Below are 12,249 nucleotides of genomic sequence, written 5' to 3' on the forward strand. Positions count from 1 at the left end.
ACACATCATGAAGGGACCTGAAGCTGGACTCCCATCCCCAGTCCACAAGGAAGAATGAAAACCAAAGTCAGCTGCGTGCAGTGGCTCACACCTGTAGCCCCAGCACTTTGGGAGGGCAAGGCAGGAGAATCACTTGAGCCCAGGAGTTTGAGACCAGTCTGAGCAACATAGTGACATAGTGAGACAATGTATCTACAAAAAGGAGATCGCTCTCAGCCAGCACTGGTTCACGCCCATGGGAAACCAAGGCAGGTGGATCACTCAAGCCCAGGGATTTGAGACCATTCTGAGCAACACAGTGAGTCCTGCCTCTCCCATAAAAATCAAAATTAGTCGGACATAGGGTAGTCCTAGCTACTCGGGAGGCTGAGGTGGGAGGATTTCTTGAGCCCAAGAGGTGGAGACTGCAGTGAGCCTTGATCCACCGCTGCACTCCAGCCTGCGCAACAGAGTGAGTCCCTGTCTCACAAAAATAAATAAAAAGAAAAGGGAAAGAAAAAAATTTTCTCTTCCTCTGTAAACCCATCTGCTTTTAAGTTACTGTTGCTGGCCTTTATTTCTCCCAAATTTAATTTTTAAAAGTTTCTATGTCTAAAGATGTTGCCTCCTCACCCTCACTAAATACCCTCAAACCCTCCTCATTGGCCACTGACCTGCTGGTTGTCAGAAGCGACAGCTCCTCTCCCTCAGCATCTCTGTGATATTTAATCCTGCTGGCCACCCTCCTTCTTCTAGAAGACCTAGGCTTGCAGGTCACTGTCTCTTCTTGAGTCTCTTCCTATCTACCTATCTTTCTGATAAATTCATTTATCGTCTTTCTCTTCCTACTCCTCAAACTCAGTGTTCATCAAGGATCAGTCCTTGAATCTTTGTCTCTCTCTGGTACAGCTCCCTGGGTGACCTCAGAGCTTCCCTCTCATCTTTATGTAAATGAATCTCACTCCTAAATGCCCTGACCTGATATCCCTCCTGAGCTGCAGTCCCGCCTTTCTAGCCCCTGCCATCTCCATCCAGATGCCCCACGAGTAGCCAATCTTCATAATGACCCAAACTGAACTTTTTTTTTTTTGAGACAGAGTCTTGCTCTGTCACCCAGACTGGAGTGCAGTGGTGTGATCTCAGTTCGCTGTAACCTCTGCCTCCCAGGTTCAAGCGATTCTCCTGCCTCAGCCTCCCGAGTAGCTGGGATTACAGGCTCATGCCACTATGCCTGGCTAATTTTTTTGTATTTTTAGTAGAGATGGGGTTTCATCCTATTAGTCAGGCTGGTCTCAAACTCCTGACCTCATGGTCTGCCCTCCTCAGCCTTCCAAAGTGCTGGGATTACAGGTATAAGCCACTGCATCCAGCCCTGAACTATTTTTTTTTTTTTGAGGGAGGGTCTCACTCTGTTGCCCAGGTTGGAGTACAATGGTGCAATCATAGCTCACTACAGTCTCAGCCTACCGAGCTCAAGCGATCCTCCTGCCTCAACCTCCCAAGTAGCTGGGAATACAGGCACCTGCCACCATGCCCAGTTCATTTTTTCTATTTTTTTGTTTTTTTAAATTTTCTATGTTTTTTTAAATTTCCAAGCTGGTCTAAAACCCCTGGGCTCAGGCCATCCTCCCGCCTCTGCCTTCCAAAGTTCTAGGATTACAGGTGTGAGCCACTTCACCCAGGCCCAAACTGAACTCTTAAAATCTATTCCTCTCTCTCATGTTCCCAGTCTATTTTTCTGGAAAGATCATTCTCCCAGCGACCTCGACAGAACCTGTAAGGGCCCCCTCCCTGGGCCTGGCTCCCAAGCTGGGAAGGCCAGGGATTCTACACCAGCTATCAACTGGGTCCACCCCTTCTCTCCACTCCCAACCCCTCGCCCACGTCCACACTCCCTCACCTACCTCTCTGGTGTGGCTGACTAATCAGTCTCCCCTCACCCTACTCTTCCTACAGACAACTGCCAGATAGATCTTCCCTGAGCCCTTGGTGGTGACCCACTGCCCACCAAGCAAAGCCCTGCTTGGCCTAACAAGGCCCTTCACACTTCAGCCCCAACCTTGCCTTCCAAACACGTCCCACCACCCCACTTCCATCTGCCCACCTTCATGCAAGACAGAACAATGTTCCCCTTTCCTGGGTCTCACCAGAGCCCAGTTGCTCTGGCACCTGAGTTTGCTCCTCTTGTTCCCTCATCTCAGAATTCCCTTCCTGCCATCTTTCTGTTCTGAATCCTGCTTTCCTCAAGGCCCAGCTCAAATATTCCCTCATCCGTAAAACCTTTTCTGATCTGATCCACTCAGCTCAAGATGGTCTCCTCCCTGCCTTCAACCCACCTCGCTTTTCTCATGCCTCCCCAGTGACACTGATGTGTACCCCGTTTGACCAGATTCAGCTACGTGCAAGGCGGAAGACACCTCCTCTGCCCTACCGGACTCTAAGCATTGAGGATAAAATGCCTGTCTCAATTCCCCTAGCACCATACCTTAAAGACAACAGGGACGCAGTAAACGCGGGACGGGCTCACGAATGATGAAGCCTGGTGAAGTGTTTGAAAGAGAGGGTTGCAGGCCGGGCGCGGTGGCTCAAGCCTGTAATCCCAGCACTTTGGGAGGCCGAGACGGGCGGATCACGAGGTCAGGAGATCGAGACCATCCTGGCTAACACGGTGAAACCCCGTCTCTACTAAAAAATACAAAAAGCTAGCCGGGCGAGGTGGCGGGCGTCTGTAGTCCCAGCTACTCGGGAGGCTGAGGCAGGAGAATGGCGTAAACCCGGGAGGCGGAGCTTGCAGTGAGCTGAGATCCGGCCACTGCACTCCAGCCTGGGCGACAGAGCGAGACTCCGTCTCAAAAAAAAAAAAAAAAAAAAAGAAAGAGAGGGTTGCACACACGAGCGATGTTTACAGGGAAGGGGTTGTGCTGCGATGAGGCCTGGATTTGGGTTTGGAGCAGGGCATGTGCCCAGGAGACAGAGCTAAGCCCAGGCGCTCCATCCCACACCCATGGCCCTCCCGGCTCCCCACTCCGCCAGTCGCCTCGTTCCAGCCAGGATGTACAGGTCCTAGCCCTGTCCTTAGCCCTGCAGGCCAGGTCAGAGAACAGAAGCAGCTGTCCTCCTCCTGTGTCCATAGGCTGACTCTCCCCAGCCCACCATACCCAAGCAGGCACCAAACAGCCGGCGGGATGCTACCAGCCTCATCTGGACCTCCCTCTGGGGGACAAGTGGGTAAAAGCACCGGCCAAGGAGTGGAAAGGACTGAATTCTAGGTCTGGCCTGCCATGAATTCACTGTTTGACCTTCACTGTAATACCCGGATGTGGGACAAAACCAGCAGTTCCTAAACAGCAGTTCCACAGGCCACCATGCCAGGTGCCACTTTTTTTTTTTTCTTGAGACAAGGTCTCGCTCTGTCACCCAGGCTTGAGTGTAATGGTGCAATCACGACTCACTGTAGCCTTGACCTCCCGGGTTCATGTGATCCTCCCATCTCAGCCTCTCCCGTAGCTGGGACCACAGGTGTGCACCCCTACACCCAGCTAATTTTTTGTGTTTTATTTTAGAGACAGGGTGTCACTATGTTGTCTAGACTGTTCTCAAATTCTTAGCTTCAAGTGATGCTCCCACCTTGGCTTCCCAAAGCACTGGGATTACGGGTGTGAGCCACTGTGTCCGACCAAGGTGTCACTTTTTTGAGGGATGTGTTCATTACCATGGCCCAGTCTAGTGCATTCCAGGCTCACTGTGGGACCAGATGTCCCCTACAGGCTTGCCCAGCAGCACCAAATGAGGACTCAGGGAACCAGCTGTGGAGAAAAGGCTTCTGGGGTCTGTTCTCTGCCCAAGACCCCTGAGCTTGCTGCATTTTCTCAGCAGCCCTCCCACGGCGGATCCTAGCATCTGGGCTGCCCTGTTGAGGAAACTGGAGTGCTGGCCTCTTTCCAGAAATAACCAGCGAGGGGTGGGAGAGAAAGGGGCGGGGAAAGGGCTTCCTGACCGTCATTCTGTACCCTTGTCTCACATGGCGGGCGCTGAGCCGTGGGCACTCACAGAGGGGCAGCCCCAGCATGCACCAGCCCTTCGCCACTGGGGTGGCCGAGTGGGGCCAGGGCAGACGGGCAAGTCTGAAACTATGGCTGGAGATGGAGGAAGGATGAGGGATGGACAGGAATCCCCAGATCCCTAATCTCCGTATCAAGCAACAGGAAGGACAACAGGAAGCAAAGAAGTCCCAAATTCTGCCTTTAGCAATAAACACCAATGGCTTAAACCCAAAGAAATGTTTTCTCTGCAGACCCCACTCTCCAGGGAAACCAAAAGCATAGCTCTTCACCCTGCAAACTAGGGAAGCTCCCCCAGGATGGTCTTATCCCCTGCACCCTTTCTCCTCCTTTCACACTCACCCTACAGGGAGAGAGGGGCTTGGGAGTGCAGGCAGGGTCTGTCACAGAGAGACAGGCTGAGGAAAGGAGAGGACCCTGGACCGGGTGTGCCTGTCACTGACTCTCTGTCTGACCTCGGAAAAGTCTTCCTGTTTCTCTGGGTTTCCTTTCCCCCCCTGGACGGTGGGGAGACTGATCAAATCATTGTTAGGGGCCTTTCCCACTGCTTTAGGGAGGAATAGCCCCAAACCAGGACTCCCAAAGAGAAGGGCCCAGTGGGTACAAGGGCCTGAGTGCAGCACATCGGGAGGTGGAGACCAGGAATGCCCCACCTGGCTGCTCCTTCCCCATCCTGGCATGGGCATGGGCGATGGGTGGTCGGTGACGGAGGGGCGCTTGTCTCCTCACAGGGAGGCAAGAAGGAGGGCTGCAGAGCCCACCACCCCAGTCCAGAGCAGCACAGGAGCAACAAGGGGGAAAAGCCGGAGGAGAAGCTCTCCGGGGTCCCCGGCCTGAGAAGCAGGTGGAAGTGGTGAGCGAGAATATCTGCCGCCACCCAGCCGAGGAGCAAGCAAAATAGGGAGGGAAGTTAGCACACAGCAGAGAGATGACGGAAAGAGGTCAGGAGCCAAGATGTGACCTTTGGGTGGAGTGGTATTTACCGGGGTGGCCCAATTCTAGAGGGGGAATCGCCCACTAGGAAAGACTGTCATGATGGGGGTGTGAGGAAGCCACCTTGTGGGTAAGAACCTGCTGGTGGATACAGGAAGAAGCCTCTTCTGGGGTATACAGTCCACAGAGGGGCAGAGTCCCGATAAAATCCACCACTGCGGATGAAACCCACACCCCAAGCGCTGAGCAGGAGCAGGGACAAAGGGAAGCTTTACGCAGGAGGCTGGGGCGGGGCCGACGCATGCTGTGGGCCCCAGGAAGGAGAGACAGCAGAGAGAAGAGACCTTTGCACAAGCACCTGCCTGCCTCCTTTCCCCATGGCAAGAGCCCCCAGCAAGGCCTGCAGAACATTCCAGATGGCCAGTTCCCTCGGTGGGAGGAAAGATAAAGGATGTCCCTAAAAGGCCAAAAATTCCTGGGGCCCAGTGTGTAGAAGCCCAGCAGCTGGGGCTGGGCTGCAGCAGAGGAGGGGCCACGAAGGCAGAGGGTGGCAGCGGCTTGGGGCTCCGGATCCAATTACACGGCTGTTTCCATACTTAGCCACCTGACAGCCGCCTGGAATACTCAGCGCTCAGCCGCTGCAGCCCTGCAAAGCCCAAATTAACTCAAGGACAGACAAGGGCAGGGCCCAGCAGCACTTGCAGCGGCCAGAGCCCCCTACCTTACATCCTGAATCCCCAAGACATAGCTTTCGTTCCCACTCACTGCCTGCTCTCCTTGCTGGGCCTGTGCCCCTGCAACCCCCTATTCAACCTCAAAGACCTGAAAGGCTGGACCCTGGGCCTCTCCAGTCCCAAGTACGAACTAGGCTCAGAGCCCCGCTGGGGGAAGACTGCAGAGTCATGAAAAGACATGGGGGGAAGTTTGGATCCTAGGGGGATCCCCAGAGCACCTCCCTAAAAGCATTCCCCAGGGGAACGAGGCCTTAGGAACCTTAGGAACAAGAGAGGTGGCAAAACAATCTGGCATCTCCTCCACAGCCTATAGATAACCCCCATGCTGCAACCCAAGCCACCTCTGCTACCCGAAGTGCTGAGACGTCCAAGGGAAGCCTCAGCACGCAGAGACAAGCCCCCTTTCTGATGGAAGCCCCACCCTGAGCAGAGGCTCTACTCCAGAACGGCCCGTTCCTCTTCTGAATTGCATCCAATTCTGTTTCCAGCCCAACCGCCAGCTCTATTTCCGATCTTATCCCAAACCAACTCCAATTCTATCTCACGGCTCCCAAAACGGTCCCCACCTTTGCCCAGTGTATCCCCCCTCTGTCCTCAATCACACAAACCCAGGTCTCTTGCTGGAGGGTGGCCTCCGCCTTCTCTCCCACCAGATGGGAGGGTCACCTCAACGACCTCCAGCTCCCAGACTGTGCTATTTTGTCCATCTCAGAGGCTCCCCCGTCCTGCCTTTGAGGGCCCTCTTTCCCACATCTACTGGCCAGACTCCTCTCTGACCCGGTTCACAGCTCAGTTCTGTTTGCTGTTCCCACTTCCTCTGGCTTCCCTGAGAGCCCTGCAACTGCGCTCCTTCTCTCCAGCACCCAGCTCTTTCTCCAGGGCCCCAGGCCTGGGGAGAAGAGAAGGGTAAGAAGACACCAGCCAACAGCCAGGGTTTGCCATCAGCCCCGACCCCGTACCCCACCCATGGTAGACAGAAAACCTTGGAGGAAGTGTGGGGGCGCAGTCTGGGCTGGGTCATGCTGGGAGGGGCCCTACCTGCTTGTCCTGAGAGCAGGAGCGAGGCCAGGAGGCAGCCGAGCAGGACCAGCGCCCTCATGGTGACTGCCAAGAGAGCCCAGCTGCTCCTCGCCTCTATTTATACGGCCGGCCGTGGCAGCAGGCGGTGGAGGGGGGAGAGGGGTCACACAGTCACTAGGGCAACTAGGAGGGCGTGATAGGGAAGAAGCCCAGACCCCGGAAGGCTATGCAGAGGCTGAGGCTGCACCACTGCTGTCCCAGCTGCCGGGCTCCAGAAGGCAGGGCCACGGCTGGATTCTCTTCCCCCGAACCCCTGCAGCCCTGGGATCACATGACATGGGCCACAGGGCATAGGTGACAGGCATAAAATGGAGCATCCCTTGGGCTCAGGCCATGGAGCTGGGAATCTGAGTCTTCCCAGAACCTACAATAACTTGACCTGAAGTCGGGGCAGGTTAAGGACCTTGACACGCCTGCACTGGAAGGAGGAAGTTGTAGGGCAACGCAAAAGAAATCCTATCTGACAGCCACTGACCCACATGCTAGAGAGTAGTCAGCTACAGCAAACTGCAACATGTGACCTCTGAGGTCCAGGCTGCAGCCCTGGAACAACCTTCCCAGCCTCTGGAAGAGAGCGAGCACAGACCAGAGGGAGAGGGGCACGCTGAGACACAAGCTGAGGCTGCGGTGTAAACTGGAGGATGGACCAACAGATATCCACTTCCAATGGCCCAGGAGTTCCAGAACATTCAGTCACCTCTGCAAAGTGCTTTTTTGTCTGTCTGCTTGACAGAGGATCTCACTCTGTCACCCAGGTTGGAGTACAGTGGCACAGTCATCGCTAACTGCACTCCACCTCCCAGGCTCAATCAATCCTCCCAACTCAGTCTCCCAAGTAGCTAGGAAAATAGTGCCACCAGGCTCTACTAACTTTTTAGAATTTTTGGTAGATGGCCCAGAGAGCCAGTTGTAAGAAGCCAAGGGAAAGCAGGCACTTGCTTGTCTGGTCGGGGGAATGGTGTCACTGTGTGGGCAAGAGGTAGAAGTCAGCCTTGGAGGAAAGGAACTAAATCAGGGCTGGGCACACTGACTCACACCTGTAATCCAGCACTTTGGGAGGCCGACGCAGGTGGATCACCTGAGGTCAGGAGATTGAGACCAGTCTGGCCAACATGGTGAAACCCCATCTCTACTAAAAATACAAAAAGTACTGGGTGTGGTGGCAGGTGCCTGTAGTCCCAGCTCCTCAGGAGGCTGAGGCAGGAGAATCACTTGATCCCAGGAGGCGAAGGTTGCCATGACCAAGATTGCACCAGCAACTCTAGCATAGGCAACAGAGTGAGATTCGGTCTCAAAAAAAAAAAAAAAAAAAAATTAGGCATCTGGTAGGTGCTTGACTTTTTTTTTTTTTTTAATCTTTTTTAAGAGACAGGGTCTCTGTCACCCTGGCTGGAGTACAGTGACACAATCACAGCTCAATGTAGCCTTGAACTCCTGGGCTCCAGCCACCCTCTCACCTCAACCTCCGAGTGGCTGGCAATACAGGCGTGTACCACATCTGGCTAATTTTTTTGTTTTGTAGAAACAGGGTCTTCCTATGTCACTCAGGCTGGTCTCCAACTCCTGGGCTCAAGCGATGTTCCTGTCTCGACCTCCCAAAGCACTAGGATGACAGGCATGAGGTACTGCTTTTTCAAAGACAAGGTCTTGGGCCTTTTCCTCTCAGAAGTCCCCTCTCTCTCACTAAGGAAGGAGATGTTTTCCTTTCTCTTTCTTTTGCCTATTAAACCTCTGCTCTTAAACTCCTCATGTGTGCCTGTGTCCTAAATTTTCTTGGTGTGAGACAATGAACCCCAGGTATTTACCCAAACAATGTAGCTGCTTCATGTCGGGGACCTCATCTGGGATCCCAAGGTACAACACTCATTAAAATAAGTCAAGAAAACTTATTGTGAACTATGTACGGCCTTTCATAATTGAATAACGCATATTCCTGTGAAAAAAATTTGGAGCATGCTTCTTTCTCTCTGCCTGGTTTCTCTGGAATGTGGAAACTATCTCAACATCTGGTGGAGGCAAACCAGTGCTACAGCCCATCAGAATGGCTGACAGTAACCAAACTCTAAACGGTGCCGCAGACAGAACCACCCATGGACATGCCTTTTTTCCGAGGACCCTTAGCTCGACCCCACGAGGAGCCCTAGCTTCTGTTCCCCACACAACGCCCGTTTTAAGCATGAAGTAGCCAGAAAGAGTCATTGTCAAACAACCCCTAAGAGCAGTTAGGGTTACCACTCCAGAGGGGGGAATGATACAGGAGTTCAGAAGAAATTACTTAGATAGTGAGGGTACAGAAGTCCTCAGTAAGGTTTTCCTTTTACTGAAAAGCAGCCCCAAATCATTTTCCTTTCTAACAAAGAGCAGTCTGAAAAAAAAAAAAAAAAAAAAAAAAAAAACGCGCTGCAGACACAGATGCAAGCAGTTGTGCCAATCATGTTCAAAATGGCGGCTCCATCTTCCCTTCTCTGCCAGCCACATGCACAGTAAGGAGCAGACAAGATGGCCTGGCCAAGGGGAAAGTTCATTTGCATAATAAGATTAGAGTGGAGAGGTCAGCCTTCCCTCCACCCCGCCACCCCGACGATATATAAACATCATACCTGACTGAACCAATCTGTGAGCCCTGTGTAAATCAGACACCACCTCCTCAAGCCTGACTATAAAATGTGGTGCATTCGCTGCCGGCGGCCTTTTCCTTTCAGAAGTTCCCTCTCTCTCACTGGAGAGAGCTGCTTTCCGCTCTTTCTTTCTCTTTCTTTTTCCTATTAACCCTCTGCTCCTAAAAATAAAAAATCAAATAAAAATAAAAAATGTTTTAAAATAAAGATGAGGTCTCACTCTGTTGCCCAGGCTCCTCTCAACCTCCCGCCTCAAGTGATTCTCCCACCTCAGCCTCCCGAGTAGCCGGAACTACAGGCATGAGCCACCATGCCCAGCTTAGCTCAGCTCAGCCTTCAGACAGAAGCTGCCAGAGGCCTCAGCCTAACAGTCCCCAGCCCCATTTTCAGAAGCCATGCATCCCTAGGCACACCTGCTCCTGACTGTCTCAGACTGACATTCCTCAGATGACTGGGGAGGAAGTGTGTTTGAGAACAAGAGGTGGGGCAGGAGAAAAACCATGTAGCCCAGTTACTCCATTCCAATGGTCCCATTTCTGATGCCCTGGAGCCAGGGTCAGTCAGCTGCTTCTGTAAGGGGCCAGGCAGTAAACAGGTGAGGTTTTGTTGGCCATCTGCAACTCCTCCACTCTGCCTGTGCAGCTAGAGCAGTTTGCACCACAGCGATGAATGCATGTGGATGGATCCTGATAAAACTTTATTATAAAAGAGAGGCAGCAGGCTGGCTCCAAGCTGTAGTTTGCAGATCTCTGCCCATACTCGAGGGAAATTATTTGGTGAATCACTTTGTAAAGCAGAAAATCGTTCGGTAAAGGATCACCCATATCAGCACTTTATGAATCTGGGTTTTCCTACATCTGGCTGCTTCACGTGGGGGTTAAGAGCTAGAAAGGGGAAGCTGGCGCACTATCTTGGAACCAGGGGATGACGTGTGTGGAACGAGGCTGCTGTGGATTTGAGCCTGGGAGCGTATGTTCCAGGGAGAAATATGTGAGGAGTTTCTTATTCTTTCTTTTTCTTTTTCTTTTTTGAGACAGGGCCTCATTCTGTCACCCAGGCTAGAATGCAGTGGTACAATCATAGCTCACTGCAGACTCGACCTCCTGGGCTCAAGCAAACCTCCTACCTCAGCCTCCAAGCAGCTGGGACTACTACACCTGGCCATTTTTTTTCTTTTTCTTTTTCTTTTTGTAGCAACACAGTCTACCTATATTGCCCAGGCTGGTCTCAAACAATCCTCCTGCCTTGGCCTCCCAAAGTGCCAGGATTATAGGCGTGAGCCTGAGAAGAAGAGTTTCTGCGTGGAAAGAAGTAGGTTTAACACTGAAAAACTTTCTCTGATCAAATGAGAAGAGGTCCCCAGAAGCGGCAAGTCAACCTCACAGTCACGAATGTTTATCTGGGAGACCTGACAGCCAGGTCTCAATTGCTAAAGTGTTGCCACAAGAAGGAAGTATTAGGCTTGTCCTGTGTGGTTCCTGAGGGCAAGGCCAGGTTTGATGGGCAAGGGCGACAGGAGACCCATTTTAGCTCAAGGTAAAGGAGGATGTTCAGGTTGAAGTTACCCAGGAGAGGAACAGGATTGCTGATAAAGGAGTGTCCTGTCCCTGCATGAGTTCCAGCAGAGGCCAGGTATGCAGGGAGGGGCACTGCTCAAGTGCTTTCCCTCCCTGCTTGTGCTTCAAGTCTGAGTCTAGGGAAGACTCTGGGGCTGGTGCCTCCTGGAGGCCCTCCGCCTCCATCCCTACATCATTTCCTCTGGAACTCTGGCCTCACCGGTTTCTACAGGAGGTGCTTACCTGCATCGAGCCTGGCCCACATCCTTGTCTCAGGACTGTGGGCTGTCTCTAGGGTGGTGAGGGATTTACCCGCAAGCAGCGTCCTTGAGAAGAGGCTGCATCTGCCAGCAGGCCTCTGCGTGGGCAGGCACTCTTGGAAAGCCAGGAGCTGTGAAGGAAAGGAGGACTTTTGCACACCGCATCCCAGCCGTTTCAGCAAGGGTCTTGGGGGAGGGTCTGGATGGGCCTCCTCGCCTGCTTCCTTTTTTTCCACTTCACTCGCAGAGGGCTGCTCCTCTCAAAGCTCAAAGTGCTCCTCTTCTCTGATGGAGAAAACCCCTGGGGCAGGCAGGGCTCAGAGCCACACGTCTGTGATCCTGGGGAAGACGTGGGCCTCAATTGTCGAACAGGGCAGCCAGCCTCACAGAACTGCTGTGAGGGACATGGGAGATGCTAGAGGGGTAGATACTTTAATGTTTCATTGAATTGTAACGCACACGCTGCAGGACACAGGTCACGAGTATGAGCTCAGTGAATTATCACAAAGCATGAAGCGCAGGTGATGGAGGGGACGAGGAGTTAAGGTGATAGGAAAGGCCACAGTCCCTTTACCGTTCTGGGCACGCACTTCCTGTGGCTCAGTTCCTCTTTGGCAGCCGACTTGCTATATCATGCCACACCTCAAACGGTTCCTCAAGGGGCTAGGAAAATCAGGTTGAACCTGACAACTCAGGCCTCTGAATCCATTTGGTACTCAAGACCGACCCAGCATAACATGTAACCCTCATTGGAAGTATCGTCCCATTTATATTGGAAATCATAGGTTATCTGTCTTAGAAGGACCCCAATTCCCACCCAAGCAGATATCCCTTAACAGCCAGCCATCCAGCCTCTGAATACTCCCAGCCACAGAGAGCTCAATACCAGAGAGGTACAACTCTGCTGTTCTGAAGAGTGTAGGGCCTAGAACTAGCCACAGTGCTCCAGGTCTCCCAACTTCTTAGTCTCAACTTTCGGCCAAAAGCCAGGAAGAGGCTGGGCGCAGTGGCTCACGCCTGTAATCCCA

At 52.8% G+C, this 12,249-nt stretch overlaps 1 protein-coding gene across 1 annotated transcript in view; it reads right to left on the minus strand.

Moving 5' to 3' along the window:
- Positions 1-6,806, minus strand: part of SRL (sarcalumenin) — a 52,987-nt gene extending 46,181 nt beyond the window's left edge. Inside the window, exons 1-3 of the mRNA XM_011961417.1 lie at positions 6,746-6,806; positions 6,520-6,596; positions 3,138-3,192 (exon numbers count right to left, since the gene is read on the minus strand). Coding sequence (XP_011816807.1) covers positions 3,138-3,192; positions 6,520-6,596; positions 6,746-6,806 — 193 coding nt within the window. The remainder of the gene's footprint in view (positions 1-3,137; positions 3,193-6,519; positions 6,597-6,745) is intronic.
- Positions 6,807-12,249: the final 5,443 nt, after the last annotated feature.

This window comes from Colobus angolensis, unplaced genomic scaffold (assembly GCF_000951035.1).
Source record: "Colobus angolensis palliatus isolate OR3802 unplaced genomic scaffold, Cang.pa_1.0 Scaffold55, whole genome shotgun sequence".
Taxonomy (NCBI): Eukaryota; Metazoa; Chordata; class Mammalia; order Primates; family Cercopithecidae; genus Colobus; species Colobus angolensis.